The 18,223-nt window shown below is 40.6% G+C and overlaps 1 protein-coding gene across 3 annotated transcripts in view; it reads right to left on the bottom strand.

The window, feature by feature from the left end:
• osbpl8 (oxysterol binding protein-like 8) overlaps positions 1–18,223 on the bottom strand; it is a 227,818-nt gene that overhangs the window by 140,565 nt on the left and 69,030 nt on the right. For all 3 annotated transcript variants that reach the window (XM_059977553.1, XM_059977554.1, XM_059977556.1), the window contains one exon: positions 1,804–1,840. In XM_059977553.1, the coding sequence (XP_059833536.1) occupies positions 1,804–1,840 (37 nt within the window). The remainder of the gene's footprint in view (positions 1–1,803; positions 1,841–18,223) is intronic.

Below are 18,223 nucleotides of genomic sequence, written 5' to 3'. Positions count from 1 at the left end.
TTGTCACAGGCTTACTTGGTGAAGACCAGAGATTGAGAAGACAGGACAGTCAGTATGAACATCAACGTTTTGTGATAATGCCTGGGTAATCATTTGAGAAGCTAGAAACCTCACAGCACTTGATAGAAACATATTTTTTCATGCAGTATGTTAAACAAATTCTGGTTTCTTAAGGTTTTCATAGCTGGGGGAGGTAATGAGGATGAGCTCCAACTACTTATTAAATGCTCCCAAAGGCATGCATCTCAAATAACCAATTCCAAATCCTGGCCTTCACTTGTGGCTTAGCTACTAAAACCAGCTGAACTACTTCTACTGACAGAAGAAGGGGTAAAGGTGGGTTACTGGCACCTTAAAACCAGTTGGTTAGGGCAAATGAGGCTTGTCGACTGTGGCCGGCAGCTTACTTAGGAAAGGATAACTGATCTCAAGCCTCCACTGCCTTATCGCTCTACACTCTCATAGGGAAAACTTTGGGAGTAAACCACGAGGGAAAAGTCCGGAGCTGGAGTCGCTGAGGCAGTCCAATGTTGAATTCAACGCTGTCTGGCAACTCCTGTGATGCCTCTGGTGTCAAACTGCATCTGTCTCTGCTGTTCCTTCGGATTCATCAGCTGCGTGGAGAGGGGTCCCTGCTGCTTGGGCAACAGCTTGCTCTCCATATTGTAATGCCCTGGCTTGTGCATCATGTGACAGCTCTGACAGGCATCCATGGTCAACCCCAATCAACAGAGGGGCTTCAGCCTCATAAACAAATTCAGAAATCAACATATGTGTACAGTTACTATAGAAAGGGAAGGCTATTTAACACAGGCATTCACTGAATTCAAAGTTCAAGGTATATTTGTGCATGTTGCCATACTCTACCCTGAGATTCATTTTTTGCAGGCATTCACAGTAAAGACAAAGAACCATAAATAGTATTAATGTAAAACTGCATACAACAAACTACCAATGTGTGAAACTGAACACATTGTGCAAATACTAAAAAGAAAAAAAAACATACATCCAGAACTAAATATTGAGAACATGAGTTGTAGAGTCCTTGAAAATGAGGCCATAGGTTGTTTTAATCAGTTCTTAGTTGAGATGAGAGAAGTTATCCATGCAGGTTCAGAAGCCTGACGGTTGAGGGATAACGTCTGTTACTGAAACTGGTGGTGTGGGACCCAAGGCTCCTGTATCTCCTTTCCAGTGGCAGCAGTGAGAAGGGAGCATGAGAGAATGTCAACCACAAACCCAACATTTTGGGAAGTTAATTTTCACTGAAGAACAACAGATCACACAGTCAGAAAGAGGAAGCCAGCAGTATCTACTGTTTCTTGGCACTTCCATTTTTTATATGGAACACGAAATTCGCAGCTTCTTGTATTTTTGTTCCAATGTACTCGCAAAATCAGATAAGCATGTATTTTTTTATGTTGGTGGATACTAAAAAATAAAGCCTTGGTTATCTGCCAACAGATGTAGGAAAACAATGAGTTACCAGATAACTAAACTCCATTACAACCCTAAAAACTGCCTAAAGGACCGAGGATTGTGCAATATAGATCTATGACACTGAACACAATTATTATGTTTTTCCATTTCTGCTGTGTCAAACTGCTATGTCAAACATTTTGTAAAGGAAAATAAAAGTAGTGTGTGGTCTATTATCCAATTATTCATTTTATTAAAAATTAAATTCAAAAGTGGTATTATTGTTGACATGAAGCTGGCTTTTAAGTTGTGATTTGCAAGATTAAATCTCTGAAACCCAGCAAGGCTCCCCAGAAGCAGTTGTACTGAACGAAAGACACTTACTTGATAATCCCTGTAAATCTCTGATTTCTCCATGGTGCTGTTGGTGCATTGCAACATATCCAGTATATTAGCAGCAAGTCCAGCAGAAGGGAAGGTAGAAACATGGAAGGGGAGACAATAAAGTAAAACAAGTTAGCACAGTTATGCAATGTGGGAGATGCATAAAACTCTTAAAAGCAAACAATGTTTCTCTACTTGTTAAGTCAATCACATGAACACTGCATAAAAGGTTCATGAAAATAAGTTTCAGATCATTTGAAGGATCTACCAAGAGGAGAGCTGCAGTATGCATAAAGACACAGAAACTGGTCTTTCTGAACATGAGTTTAAAGATACCTGGACACAAAGCAATTGTAATTGATTAAATACTCACCTAGGGTTTGAATTATTTGTGCAAAAATACAAATCAGATGATGAAAAAAAACAAAGCACATATTTCCTTATTCAGCCAATGTGCAGCTGAGTACAAACAATTTAGCAGAATTTTTCTCAGTTAAATCAATATCCATTAGTCCTGCTTAAAAGCAAGTCATGTTAAGGTTGCATCTTCAAATGCTGCTTATCCTGATCCACTCAGACATTAATTGCAGAGGCCAAATCCTTTGGGAGATAAGAGAATTAGCACAAATGCCCTCCTAACACAATGAAAGAAAGAGATGGAAACATCAGATATGAATTTGATGAATACACTTCAGGTAAATCCAAGCACATCCTTAAGTTGCATTGGCTGTTAATGAAAATGGCACATTTTGCTGTACGCTTCAATGTACATGTGCTAAATAAATTAATCTGATCCCATCCAAAATCTGATCTGAGGTTTGGACCGAGATCTCACTTGATCAAGACTGCCACCAGATGCCTCACAAGAGCCAGCCTAAGCTATATGAATTCATGCACAGGCATCTCAAAATGCCTAAAGGAAGCAAGTTGTCCATTATGTCAAAGGATTGCTTGCTAAGAAACATAAGGAACTATTTTGTTCCAGGAGCAAATGGCATTGGAATCAAAATCAGAATCAGGCTTAATATCACTGGCATATGTCATGAAATTTAATAATTTAATAAAAGTTATAAGTTACAATAAGTATATACTTAAAAGATTAAATGAGTAGTGTGCAAAAACAGAGATTCATGGGTTCATTGTCCTTTCAGAAATCTGATGGCAGAGTGGAAGAAGCTGTTCCTAAAACAATGAGTGTGTGCTTTCAAGCTCCTGTACTTTTTCCTTGATGGTAGTAAAAAGAAAGGGCATTTCCTTAGTGTTGAGGGTCCTTAATGATGAATGCTGTCTTTTTGAGGCATTGCTTTTTAAAGGTATCCTCGAGGATGGGAAATCTAGTGATCATAATGGAACTGACTGAGCGTACAACTTTCTGCAGCTTTTCTTGGTCCTGTATAGTGGCGCCTCCATATCAGACAGTGATGCAATCAGTTAGAAAACTGTCCACGGTACACCTGTAGAAAGTTGTGAGAATCTTTGGTGACATACCAGTTCTCCTCAGAGTCCTAATGAAATATGGCCAGTGTGTGCCTTCTTTGCGGTTGCATCAATGTGTTGAGCCCAGGATAGATCTTCAGAGATGTTGACATCAAAAAACTTGAAACTGCTCACTCTTTTCACTTCTTATCCCTCAAACTATCCTTCCTAATGTCCACAATCAATTCCTTGATCTTACAGATGTTGAATGCAAGGTTGTTGCTGGAACACCACTCAACCAGCTAATCTATCTCACTCCTATATGCCTCCTCGTCACCATCTGAAAATCTGCCAACAATGGTTGTGCTGCCAGCAAATTTATATTTGATGTTTGAGCTGAGCCTAGCCATACAGTTGTGGGTGTACAGAGAGTAGGGCAGTGAGCTAAGCACACATCTGTGAGGTGCACCAGTGTTGATTGTCAGCGAGGAGGACATGCTATTTCCGACATGCACAGACTGTGGTCTGCTGGTGAGGAAGTCAAGGATCCCGTTGCAAAGGGAGGTACAGAGGCCCAGATTTTGGTGCTTGCTGATTAGAACTGAGGGCATGATTGTACTGAAAGTTGAGCTATAGTCAATAAACAGCAGCCTAGGTGGTCCAAGGCCGAGTAGAGAGCCAGTGAGATAGCATCCATTGTAGACCTATTGTGGTGATTGGTAAATTGCAACAGCTCCAGGTCCTTGCTTACACAGGAAGTGATTCCAGCCATGACCAGCCTCTCAAAGCACTTCACCACAGTAGATGTGAATGCCACTGGTGATAATCATGGTTCTCCTGTCAGACTCCTGACCTCAAAATTTACCTTATGATCTCATACATTATTGTCTCCTTGCACTTCAGTTTCTCTGTAGCTGTCATACTTCTTTTTCCTGCATTCTGTTGTCGTTTTACCCTGTCCTAACACAACAATTAATTAATCTGTATGCATAGAATGTAAGACAAGGTTTTCTTTTTAATTTGGTGCATGTGGCAATAATAAACCAATTCCAATTCTTAAGGAGGAAGTACAGTTAGAAACTGAGTGGGGGAGGGGGAGAATAAGGGTGGAGGAAAGTTTGAAGAAAATTTATTATTAAAGTACATGTAAGGCACCATATACTACCCTGAGATTTATTTTCTTGCAGACATTCAGAAATACAGTGGAATCAACAAAAAAACTCACACAGGAATGATGAGCAAACAATGTGCGAGACAAGACAATCTGTACAAATACATAGATAGATACTGTAGACAGAGTGATAAGTAAACACTGAGAACATGAGTAGTAGAGTCCTTGAAAGTGAGTGCACAGTTTGTAGAATCAGTTCAGTGTTGAGGTGAGTGCAGTAATCCACGCTGATTCAGGAACCTAATGGTAGTGGGGCATCTGTAGCTGTTCCAGAACCTGGTGGTGTGGGATCTAAGACTCCTGTACCAATGGCAGCAGCATCCTAATGGTACTTATTTCTCAGCTGGCATATGCAATCTGTGGTTCAAGGATTAAACTAGGATGAAAGATTACAGAGATTTGGGTGCAAGTGTGTCACACATGCTAATATTCCTGGAACTTGTTTCTGTGTTCAGCTGTTGATCCTTGCTCCCAAATGCACTTGGACCCATTTTGGTGTCTTCTCAGATAAAAATCCATGCATGCAAATAGCCAACAAATATGTTGAGTTAAAATGATCATAACATTAATCACATTCTCTGGTATTTTACTGCGAAATTTATAATCTGTAATTTCTAAGTCTACTAAAGTACTTTTATAAGATCAGTGCAGGTTATATTAAAAATTCAGGAGCTTTCGCGGTTAGAGGTTCTTAATCATGCCAAATACATGTGAATGCTTGGTTAGCTTGAGCATTAATTTCCATCATTTCATTCAATACTTTTTTGAGGCTAATTTGTTTACACTAGTTATGGTCATCCCTAATTGTTGCATGTTAGTCTTTTGGCAGGAAATTTCTGTGTAAATAAACATCGGTAAATGGGGCAAACAGGGGTGGATAACTTTGAGGAAACTTCCTGTTTATGACCTTGGACAGGAAACTCCATCCTCAAAATCAAATTTATAACAGGACAAACAATGCAATAAATAGATAGCACAAACCTCCAAGTGTTTTAGCATGTGCACTTATTCTACCTTCCAAATAGTGAAAGAACATAGAACAGTACAAGAACAGGCCCCTTATCCCACAAGGGTGATGAATCTGTGGAACTCACTGCCATAGATGGATGGTGTATTCAAAGCAGAGGTTGCTAGGTTCTTGAATAGTAAGTACATCAAAGATAGGAGAATGGTATTAGGAGAAGACAGGAGAATAGGATTGAGAGGGATAATAAATCAGCTTTCATCGAATGGCAAGTGGACTCGATGAGCCGAATAGACTAATTCTACTTTTATGTTTTATGGTCTATCTAAGAGACTCTTGAAAGCTTCTATTGTATTTGTCTCTACCCTTGGCAGTGCATTCTAGGCACCTGCCATTCTGTGTAAAAAAAAATGCACCCTGCTTATTCCCTTCGAACGTATCCTTTCACCTTAAATGCATACCTTCTGGTACTAAGACATTTCAAGCAAGCAAAAAATGTATCAGCTGTTTACTCTATCTATGCCTCTCATAATCTTATAAAACTCCATCAGATTTCCCCTCAGTCTCCTCCACTGAAGAGAAAATAACCCATGTTTGTCTAACCACTCCTGGCTTTGGAGAGAATGGAGAAGAAGGGGTTTACCAGGATTCAGGCTGCATTAGGGGGCAGATGCTATAATGAGAGGCTGGACAAATGTTTACTCTGGAGCAATTGGAAATTGAGGGGAGACCTGATGGAAGTTTACCTTTATGAGAGGCATAGATAGAGCTGACAGTCTGTATCTTAGCTTCAGGGTGAAAGTGTCAGATACTATTGGGCATGCATTTAATGGAGATACACAGGTCAAGCTTTTAAAAGAGAATTGTAGTTGCCTGGAATGCACTGCCAGGTGCAGTGGTGAAGGCAAATATGAGAACATTCGGGGAATGTATGGCAGCTCCCTGTGATGTTCATGAAAAGCTGACTCAGAGCAATCCTCAGGGTGTGTTGGCTGTTGACGTAAACTGCGCATTTCATTGTATCTGACAAATCCCTTTAATGACACATGGTACTACAAAGAAATAGCTAAATTCCTGAAAGTAGACGTACACTTTATGTAATTAAGGAAAGTACGAAAAGGTATTCCAGTTGTAAAAAAATTCATCATTCCCTTCAATTGTTTTTCTTCCAAGTACTTTAGGATGACATTTATATGGTTCAGGCTTTTATCCCATGTTATCAGACTCTTGACCAGACTGCTCATATTCTGAAAAGTGAATTCTTGATCTCCCAACCTACCTCATAGAAGTCCTTTACATGTCTATCTGCACTGCACTTTCTCTGTAACTGCAACTCAATATTCTTCATTTTGTTCTCCTTTTCACTTTCTCAACATGCATATCTGGAATAATCTGTCTGCATGGCACAGAAACAAGCTTTTCTGTTTTATCTCAGTACATGTGACAATAATATAATACCAATACATATTTGTACTTCAGATGTAATTTTAAACATCAATTCCTCCATGAAAACCAATAAACACTAGAGTGCTTCTTTCATGTGAGAACACAACTTCATCCAAAATAGTTACCATCCTTCTATCAGCTGATAGTTAGCACTGTGTTCTAATGTTATGAAGAATCAAGATAACATCAAGTTCATTATATATCAACAGAAACTCATTCTGTTACCAGGAAGTCTGCACTACATGCACATGACATAATTTATAATGGATTAAATATGAGCAGTTCTTCTAAAATTAAACCTAGGCTACATAACAAAATTTTATCTCCAAAACCAGACTGATTCTTTGGCTAATCACTTGGTGACAGGCCAAGGACAAAACTGTTCCTTTCTAACTGCAAGCAACCCTTAACTGCAACTCAAACACGGACCATGCTGAACATAAGTACCACCATAACACAAAACCTGCACCAAAATTAAACAACATTGGAACATACAGCTTTTATCTAATTAATCTAAAACTTTGCCAAACTTCTGTAGCTGCACAGTGGAGCATATCCTAACCGGATACATCACAGTCTGGTATGCAAGCGACCAAGAATAAAAATGGCTACAAGAAGTGACAGATATAGCCCAGTCCATCACACGGGAAGCCCTGCCCACGATTCAGCACATCTACATGGAGCACTGCTACAACACAACAGCATCTATCATCAAGGACCCTCTACCATCCAAGGCCATGCTCTCCTCTCACTACTACCATCGGACAGGAGGTACAGGAAGTTAGGTCCCACACTACCAGGTTCAAGAACAGTTATTGCCCTTCAGCCATCAGGCTCCTGAACCAGTGTGCAGAACTGCATCACCTCAACTCTGAACTGATTGTGAAACTTACAGACTTCCTTTCAAGAACTCTACACGCATGTTCTCAGCATTATTTATTTATTTACACAATTTGTCTTCTTTTGTTTATTAGTTGTCAGTTTTTATGTACAGTTTTCATAAATTCTATTCCACTGCCACATTTTCCTGTAAATGTTTGCTAGAAAATGAATTTCGAGGTAGTATATGAGAATATATACAATGTATTAATAAATTTACTTTAACTTTTTAGGGCCATGTTTTATTGGTAGAAGTTTTATAAGCCTGGGAGATAAATTATGTTGTATCATAGTGTTAAATAATGTTTCCTCTGTTAAAATAATACAATGTACAAATCTTAAACTTGCAATAATCTCTGGTGAAAACAGACTACCTAAGGAGTTAAATTTAAAAGAACACCGAAGGGAATCTGCTTCTGTGAAGATTGGCAGTCACAGTTAAGTAAGAATTGGAGAGGCACCAAAGGAAATGTTTGGAAACAGTGTCTTTTAAAGGGATTAGAACTACAGAAAAAATGTTTTATTAGCCGGAGCAATGGCACAGCCAGTCGAGATGCCGTCTCAAGGTACCAGGAACCTAGGTTCAATACAGACCTTTGGCTCTGCCTGCACATGACCGCAAGAGGTTGCAGAGGGTTGTAGACTCAGCCAGTTCCATCATGGGCACAAACCTCCCACAATCAAGAGACAGTGGCTCAAGAACACAACATCCATTACTAAGGACACTCATCATCTGGGATGTGCCCCCTTCTTATTACTCTATCATCAGGACAAGCTTGCCTCAATCAAGGACATCTTGAAGATACAGTGCATCAAAAAGGAAGCATCCATTACAAGGGCACTCATCATCTGGGACGTGCCCCCTTCAAGTTACTCCACCATCGGGTGGGGGGGGGGGGAGGTATAAGGACCTTAACACTCACAGTCAATGATTTAAGAACAGCTTCTTCCCCTCCACCATCAGATTTCTGAATGGTTCATTAATCCATAATCTCTACATGATTATTCCTTATCCTGAACTACTTAAATTTATAATAATTTTATGTTTTTGCATGGCACTGCTGCCACAGAACAAATTTCACATCAGTGATAATAAACCAGGTTCTGATTTTAATGTAGACTTTTCACATTCTGTCTGTGATCACATATATTTACTCCATGTGCTCCAGTTTTCTCCATGTCCCAAAAATGTATGAACTGATGGACTAACTGGCCAGTATGAATTGGCCCTAATGTATAGGTGAGTGATAGAATCTGGGGGATATTATGGGGAAGAGGTTAAGTGGGAATAAATAGGGATCAGCACACTTTAATGTAAATGGCTGTTTGATAGTTGGTACAAACTCAGCGTCAAAGAGTAATACAGCAAGGAAACAGGCTTTTCAGCCCAACTGATCTATACCAGCCACAGCATGTCCTGCTAGTCTTAATTGCCACTACCCTCCAAGTCTCTCCCCTCCATGAACCCATCCAAATGTTGCAACTGTACCCACCCCTCAATCACTTCCTCTGGCAGTTCATTCCAGGTACTCAGTACTCTCTGTGTAAAGAAGTTACCTTCCAGGTCTCTTACAACTCTTCCCTTTTAGATTGTATCTGTGCTCTCTAGTTTTGAACTCTCTAACCCTGGTGAAAAGGCAATGACCGCCCACATTATTCACACCTCTCATGAATTTATCAGTTTCTGTAAGGTCACACTTCATTCTCCTGTGCTCCAAAGAATTCAGTGTGGCTAATCTCTCCCTATCACTCAGACCTTCAGGCCATGTAGCAAACTCATAAATCTCTCCAGCTTGATAATGTATTTCCGATAGCAGGGTGACCAAAACTGTACACGGCAAGTCATAGAGCAAGAAAGCACATCCTTCTGCCCACTGTGTAATGTCATCAATTACACAAAGGAGTGAGAAAGAAAAATATAATAAATAGGGTGAAATATCAAAAGATACAGGTTTCAACTCAGACCTGGAGGTTATAAGCATGTAGAATTACATAGAGCCATACCAAATTTTGAAGAAATCTGAAATTAGTATATCGAGGGGAACATGTCCTCAATATCAGCAACAATATAGCAGAGTCACCATGATCTTTAAAAATGTGTACTTCTTAGAACTATACCACATCGATATTGAGTTTTCAGCAGTATTGCTTGTGCTTTTGATTTCCTAATGCAGGGATCATGGAGTTTGGACTCACCGTGCACATCCAAACAAGAGAGTGGAGCAATTATTTTCTTCCATCACAAGTTCTGTGACATATACCTTGGCATCAGCCCAGCACCCAAATCCTTGGCAGCCCCACATCTGGCCTGAGGGACCAGCACCTGGTTCCCTGTCACCTCCAGGTGAGATGTGAAAGGGTGGATAGTTCTGACAATGGAACTGTACTCCCACTTTTACAATAAGGCTAATAAATCCCCGGGTCCAGATGGTCTGCATCCGAGGGTTCTAAAAGAGGTGGCTCAGGAAATTGCGGATGCATTGGTAATCATTTTCCAATGTTCCTTAGATTCAGGATCAGTTCCTGAAGATTGGAGAGTGGCTAATGTTGTCCCACTTTTCAAGAAGGGAGGGAAGGAGAAAATGGAGAACTATCGCCCTGTTAGCCTAACGTCAGTCGTGGGGAAGATGCTTGAGTCCATTATTAAGGATGAAATAGTGGCACATCTAGATGGCAGAAATAGGATTAGGCCGAGCCAGCATGGATTTACCAAGGGCAAATCATGCTTGACTAATCTGTTGGAGTTTTTTGAGGGTGTAACAAGGATGTTAGACGAGGGTAAGCCAGTAGATGTTGTGTACCTAGATCTTCAGAAGGCATTCGATAAGGTGCCACATAGGAGATTGGTGAGTAAAATCAGAGCTCATGGCATTGGGGGCAGGGTTTCAACATGGATAGAAAACTGGTTGGCAGATAGAAAGCAAAGGGTAGCAGTGAATGGGTGTTTCTCAGACTGGCTGGAGGTGACTAGTGGGGTACCACAGGGCTCTGTATTGGGACCACAGCTCTTTACGATTTATGTCAACGATTTAGATGAGGGCATTGAAAACTATATCAGCAAGTTTGCTGACGATACTAAACTGGGTGGCAGTGTGACATGCGAAGAGGACGTTAGGAGAATACAGGGAGACTTGGATAGGCTGAGTGAGTGGGCAGATACTTGGCAGATGTCATTCAATGTGAATAAATGTGAAGTTATCCACTTTGGAAGCTGGAACAAGAGGGCAGAGTATTGTCTGAACGGTGTCGAGTTAGGTAAGGGAGAAATGCAAAGAGACCTAGGAGTCCTAGTTCACCAGTCAATGAAGGTGAATGAGCAAGTGCAACAGGCAGTGAAGAGGGCAAATGGAATGTTGGCCTTTGTTACAAGGGGAATTGAATACAAGAGCAAGGATGTTCTTTTGCATTTGTACAGGGCCCTGGTGAGACCACACCTGGAATATTGTGTACAGTTTTGGTCTCCAGGTTTAAGGAAGGACATTCTGGCAATTGAGGAAGTGCAGCGTAGATTCACTAGGTTGATTCCTGGGATGGCAGGGCTGTCTTACGCAGAGAGATTGGAGAGATTGGGCTTGTACACGCTGGAATTGAGGAGATTGAGAGGGGATCTGATTGAAATGTTTAAGATAATTAAAGGATTTGATAGGATTGAGACAGGAAATATGTTCCAGATGTTGGGAGAGTCCAGTACCAGAGGGCATGGATTGAGAATAAGAGGTCAGTTATTTAAAACAGAGTTGAGGAAGAGCTTCTTCTCCCAGAGAGTTGTGGAGGTGTGGAATGCACTGCCTCAGAAGACGGTGGAGGCCAATTCTCTGGATGCTTTCAAGAAGGAGCTGGATAGATATCTGATGGATAGGGGAATCAAGGGATATGGGGACAAGGCAGGGACTGGGGTATTGATAGTGAATGATCAGCCATGATCTCAGAATGGCGGTGCAGACTCGAGGGGCCGAATGGTCTACTTCTGCACCTATTGTCTATTGTCTAATATTCTGTATGCTACAATTAAATTGGTAAATTAGTTTATTATTCTTATATGTACCGAGGTACAGTGAAAAATTGGCCTTACATACCATCCATACAGATCAATTCATTACAACAGTACATTGTAGTGAAACAAGATAAAGCAATAACAAAGTGCAGAATAGAGTAGAGAGAGCAAGTGCAGTGCAAGTAGACAAGTCAAGGTCACAATGAGGTTGGTTGTGAGGTCAGGTTCATTTTAATTTCATTTTGGAGGGATGGGGTTTAATCAAAATTTCCTTCTGAGAAGAATGCAGAGATCTGTGTAAATTCTGGGATAGAGAGAATAGACAAGCAAAAAGGAAGTGTGAATCAGTGATCCAGCTCACTTGGAGATGTTGTAGATTTGGGGAGGATGGGATGGAACCATCTTAGTGCTAGCAGTTCCATTCATACAGTGAAATTCAGCTCTACCTCCAGCATGGTCACTAAACACTATTTACTGCACTGATAAGAACAATTACATCCAAAATTTCCCATCTTGCAAGCTAAACTTGTTGCTATCACTTGCATTTGTGTGAATGCAGTGACACTGAAGAGTGGCATCTCTGGGCACAGCTAACCAAGGTAATCATGGTTTCTTAGAGTTATCCAGAATGGAAACCGACTCTTCAGGCCAACTCATTCATGTTGACCAAGATGCCCATCTAAGCTAGTCCCTCATCCCTCTAAAACTTTCCTATCCACGTAACTGTCCAAATGTCTTTTAAATGTTGTTATTGTACCTACCTCAACCATTTCAGCTAGCTCGCTCCATACATGTACCACCCTATGGGTGAAGACATTTCCCCTCAGGTCCCTTTTAAATCTTTCCCCTCTCACCCTAAATCTATGCCATCTGGATTTTGATCCCCTTCTGTCCCTTTCCAATTCAATATAAACACCATTTAACTTGAAAAGCTAGCCCATGTACATCACTGCCTTTCCTCCACCAACATCAAGTCCTAAATTAAATTCCCACTCTCTCCAATATTTCTTACCAGGCTCTGCACCTCAGTAAAGTGCAAATCAATAAACATGCTGCTGCCAAGTTGTTCTTTACAGAGTACTTATTCCTAATGGCTAAATGCAGCCAGGCACATGGATATTAGAATTCCATACAAGTGCTGAATCTATCACTTACATTCCTCAATCTGGTATTACACATCCACCTTTGGCCCTTTTCCAGTATTCACCAATTCACAAGCAGTGTTTACATTCTTTAGCCACCATACTCCTGAACAATTCCTTCAGCTCAATTCTTGCCACTTCTCCCTCTTCTTCAGTTCACTTCTAGACCAGTGCCGCCCTGCAAATTTCCATCTCTGGCTCCATGCTTCTTCTTAGCGTCACTCTATATTGTGTGAGGTAAGTGCTGTTAGAATGCAAAGCATTTAGATACCAACATATTGAATCTCAGGATGTCATGATGATTCATGAGGATTGCATTATTGTCTGAACATTGTTTGCAGCTAAACACTGCCCCGGCGCAATCACAGATTCTGCTGTGTCAGTCAGGGTGGAGAAAAACAATTACAACTTACTTCAAGCGACCATGGCTTAAGGACAGAGAGAACCAGTCAGAGTTGTGGATGTGAAAGAAACAATTGTGGGCAGAGATTGAGAAGATGAATGGAATCTACAGAGACAAAAGTCTTGCCAGCTCTCAATGATTAGTTGGCAGCAAGATAATGTAGTCATGGAGTCAATCGTCATAAAGCATTACAGCACAGAGGCCCTTCAGCCTATCCAGTCAATACCAAACTATTATTCTGCCTAGTCCTATCGACACATACCTGGACCAGAGCCCTCCACACCTCTTTCCATCCATGTACTTATCCAAACTTCTCATAAGTGTTGAAATCAAACCCACATCAACCACTTCTGCTGGCAAATCATTCCACACTCGCACCACACTTTGAGTGAATAAGTTCCCCCTCAGGTTCCCCTTTAAGTACTTTACCTTTTACCATTAACCTATGACCTCTAGTTCTCATCTCACCCACCTTCAGTGAAAAAAGTGTATTTGTATCTGAAATCTTCATAATTTTATATACATCTTTTGGATCTCCCCTCTTTCTCCTACACTTCAAGGAATAAAAGTATAATCTATTCAACCAATCTTATAACTCAGGTATTCAAGTCCTGGCAAGATCCTAGTGCTGGATAACTGATGTTTGGCTATGTAGCTGTGCTCCATAGTGGAAATTAGAAAATCAGCAGGAAAATACCAAATTCCAGAAGATGAAATACAAAATAGTGCAGTACAGAATACAAATTATGATTAGTCCACATTGAAATTCCTCTATTGTCCCCCTTCAAGTAAGATCATATATTTAGATATACAAACTGCCTGACCATACATACACAGTCTATACAATTAAACATCTTTTATTTTTGGCCAGTCTTCTTTACAAAAGTTTACTTGATGAAAGTACTAAAGTGTCAGCCTAAATTATGTTTTCAAACCCTGGATTAGCGATGGAGTCAACAAAGTTTGACTTGAAGGAGTATTATTCACCTAATCAGTCAGAGATAAGATAGAGTTTGTGGCAATCAATGGATTGCCCTACTGAAGTAAGTGTAAGTGTTGGGGTCATATACTGGGTAATTCCTAGATTCTTTATAAGGTATATGGTTGTGTCTCAATTCCTGGGATTAGATGGATTTTGAAGGGCATGAACACTTATAGAAATGACATATAGAAATAACATATTCTGTTTAACATAATGCTACATTGATCTCAAGTAATTAGTAAATGAAGGGGACTCTAAACAGCCCTTTTTGCCAACATGGACAAAATGAAGCAAATCGCCAATTTGTGTGTCATACATTTCCATAATTCAACACAATCCAGTGTGGAGAAAATTCAGCCCAGTGGATTTGGTCATACAATAAATGGAGAACTTATCAAATAAATTGTTGATTTGATGGCCATGCAGGCTCATTCTATTTATTTTAACTTAGTGACTAAATCATGACTCTAACAAGCCTGGGCAACTTTCACAACTGCAAAGATACTCTTACACAATCATTCAAATTCCTCAGCTATGGTCTTAAAGCTCAGTACTAATTCTGTGTTACCTTAATGAGGATACCATGTATAAAACTAAAATCCAACAAGATTTTGAGGACATACATTCAATCATCTGCTCGAAGAGCAATGATTAACAATATTTTAATAAAAGAGCTTGAATGTTTCACATCAATGCTGTGCTAAAAATCACTAACATTTTAAATAACTTCTGCTTACCAGTGAAATTCTCCACAGCTCCCTGCATTCTTCAAACCGAGCGCCTCATTATTACTCTGCACATTTATATCCTCTTTTTGTTTTAAAATAGTGACTTGCAATATTGGTCACAAACAGCTAAAGCTTTCTCCTCAGTTTTCGGACTCTTCACCAGCAAGCCCCTTTTATCAAGATTACATAATCAGGTTGAACAGACACCTTACAATTTCCTTGAACACTTTCAGACCTGATCAATATCAAGATATGGACTTCAAACAATTCTTAATGACCACCCTCCTTACCTCAGCACTCTGTAAATTGCACTGGAAATATGCCACTTGCTTTTTTAGTTTCATCTAAAAGATTAACAAAACGTAAGACTGGGGAACAATCACAAAGGAATTATCTTTTAGTGCACGAGTATTCAGAATATTTTTCAAAGGTTTTAAAATATTTTTTTAAAATCTGCAATTAATCATAGAAATAGAAACACTGAATTCATCACAGAGGCTTCACTATATTCCCATTTAATAAATATTTTAAAATGAGCAATGTGTAGTCATAGTAATTTTTTAGAAAAATGATTCCTATTATTTAATTCCTATTTAATATTACTAATTCTATTATTAACTTTTGAACTAACACTTATGCTGATTACTTATCACAGTCCCAATGGAAAAATTTTGATATTAAGATTATTGCAAATTATATATTCTATATTCTTGGATTTTGTTAACTAGTTGACTCATACAGAAAGACAAGAACAAAAGACAGGGGAGGAGTGTATCATGGGGCCCTCAAACCTGCTCCATTATTCAATCAATTCATGACTGATCTAACCTGCTTGATTCCCACTTGCTCTGCAATAGCCTCTCAAAAATCAATCAGACAATAAAGTGGAACGCCATAATCCCATTTACAATTCAACATTTCTAGATTTCATTTGGAAATACAATGTGAAACAGACCCTTCCATCCCAACTAGCCACACCACCCAGCACCAATTTATAATGACTAACCAGTACATCTTTGGAATATGGGAGGAAACCAGAGAGAGGAAACCCACAAGCTCATGGGAAGAATGTATAAACTTTTTAAAGACAGTGCCATAACTGAATTCCAAACTCCAACATCCCGAGCTGTAATAGGGTCATGCCAATCGCTGGACTACCAAGGTGTCCTAGACACTCCCACAATTGAATAAGGGGAGATCTCATTGAAACCTACTGAATGTTGAAAGGCCTAAATAGAGTGGACATGGAGAGAATATTTTGAATAGTGGGAGTGTGTAGAACCGGGAGCACACCTTTAAAATTTACTGTGTATGCCCACAAGAAAACAAATTTGAGCTTGTACAATACATGGTGATATACATGTACTTTAATTATAAATTTACTTCAAACTTTGATGGATCAGGTGCAGGCAGATGAGAAGGATTTTAATTCAGCCTTGATTTTATTCACACTTTGCCTCCAACTTCCACCTAGCTCTCAAATTCACCTGGTCCATTTTCAACACTTCCTTTCCCTTTCTCGATCTCACAGTCTCTATCTCCGGAGTCAGCTTTTCCGCCGATGTCTATTGTAAACCAACGGACTCTAATAGCTACCTGGACTATATCTCATCCAACCCTGCTACTTATAAAAATGCCTCAAATTCCTCTGTCTCCGCTGTATCTGCTCTCAAGATGAGGCTTTTCATTCTGGAACGAAGGAGAGATCCTCCTTTTTCAAAGAAGGGGGCTTCCCTTCCTCCAGAATCAACGTTACCCTCAACTGTATCTCTTTCATTTCACGCACATCTGCTCTTATCCCATTCTCCCGCAACACTACTAGGGATATGGTTCCTCTTGTCCTTACCTACCACCCCACCAGCCTCCGCATCCAGCACATAATTCCCGAAACTTCTGCTACCTCCAACTGGATCCCACCAGTAAACACTCTTTCCCTCCCCCTCCCCCATTTTCATCTTTCTGCAGGGATCACTCCCTATGCGACTCTCTTGTCCATCCGTCCCTTCCCACTTATCTCCTTCCTGGCACTTACACTTGCAAGTGGAACAAGTGCCACACCTGCCCCTACACCTCCTCCTTCACTACCATTCAGGGCCCCAGACACTCCTTCCAGGTGAGGTGACACTTCACCTTTGAGTCTGTTGGGGTCATATACTGTGGTTGGTGCTCCCGGTGTGGCCTCTCATATATCGGTGAGACCCGACGTAGGCTGGGAGACCTCTTCGCCAAGGAGCTATGCTCCATCCGCCAGGACAAGCAGGATCTCTTACTGGCCACCCATTTTAATTCCCATTCTGATATGTCCATCCAGGGCCTCCTCCACAGTCGGGATAAGGCCCCACTTAGGTTGGGGGTAGCCTCCAACCTGATGGCATGAACATCGATTTACAAAACTTCCAGTAATGCCTCCACAACTGCCACATCTTCACCATTTCCCATCCCCTTGTCCCTCCTTAATGTAATCTTCATGCCTGCCCATAGCCTCCCTCTTGTGCTCCTCCCCCCCCCACTTCTTTTTTCCATGGCTTTCTGCATCTTTCACCAATCAGATTTCAAGCTCTTTGCTTCATCCTTCCCCCTCCAAGTTTCACCTATTGCCTGGCGTTTCTCTCTCCCCTCCCTCCACCTTTCAAATCTACTCCTCAGCTTTCTTTCTCCAGTCCTGCCAAAGGGTTTCAGCCCAAAATGTTGACTGTACTTTTTTCCATAGATGCTGCTTGGCCTGCTGAGTTCCTCCAGCATCTTGTGTGTGTTGTTTAATTCAGCATTGTGTTCGGCACAGATATTGTGAGCCAAAGGGTCTGTTCTTATGCTGTACTGCTCTATTCTATTCAATGAAATTGTGATTAGTGATTTATCATAGAGCTAGTTTCCTGAATGAACCCCAGAATCCCTGGATTCTCTTTATATCTTAAACGGGATGAAAAATTAGCTCAGAGGGAGAAAGCAAATAACGGTAAATGTGAGCCTTCACGTCTGTAGTACTGAGTGGAGTGGGTTCTCCGGGAGTGATGAAAGGTCCTTGACTTTGGGCGACACAACAGCGTAGCGGTTAGCATAACACTACTGCAGCACCAGCTGTAAGACAGGGATTCAATTCTCACCACCACTTGTAAGAAGTTTATATGTTCTCCCCGTGATCATGAGAGGTTCCTCAGGCAATCTGGCTTCCAAAGACATACAATTAGAGTTAGTGAGTTGTGGGCATGCTATGTTGGCACTGGAAGCCTGGTGACATCTGTAGGCTGCACAGCACAATCCTTGCTGATTTCATGCAAGCAACGTATTTTGCTGT

Source organism: Hypanus sabinus, chromosome 8 (genome assembly GCF_030144855.1).
Source record: "Hypanus sabinus isolate sHypSab1 chromosome 8, sHypSab1.hap1, whole genome shotgun sequence".
Lineage (NCBI taxonomy): Eukaryota > Metazoa > Chordata > Chondrichthyes > Myliobatiformes > Dasyatidae > Hypanus > Hypanus sabinus.
Note: the sequence above shows the minus strand (reverse complement) of the source record. Positions and strands in the feature narration are given on the sequence as shown.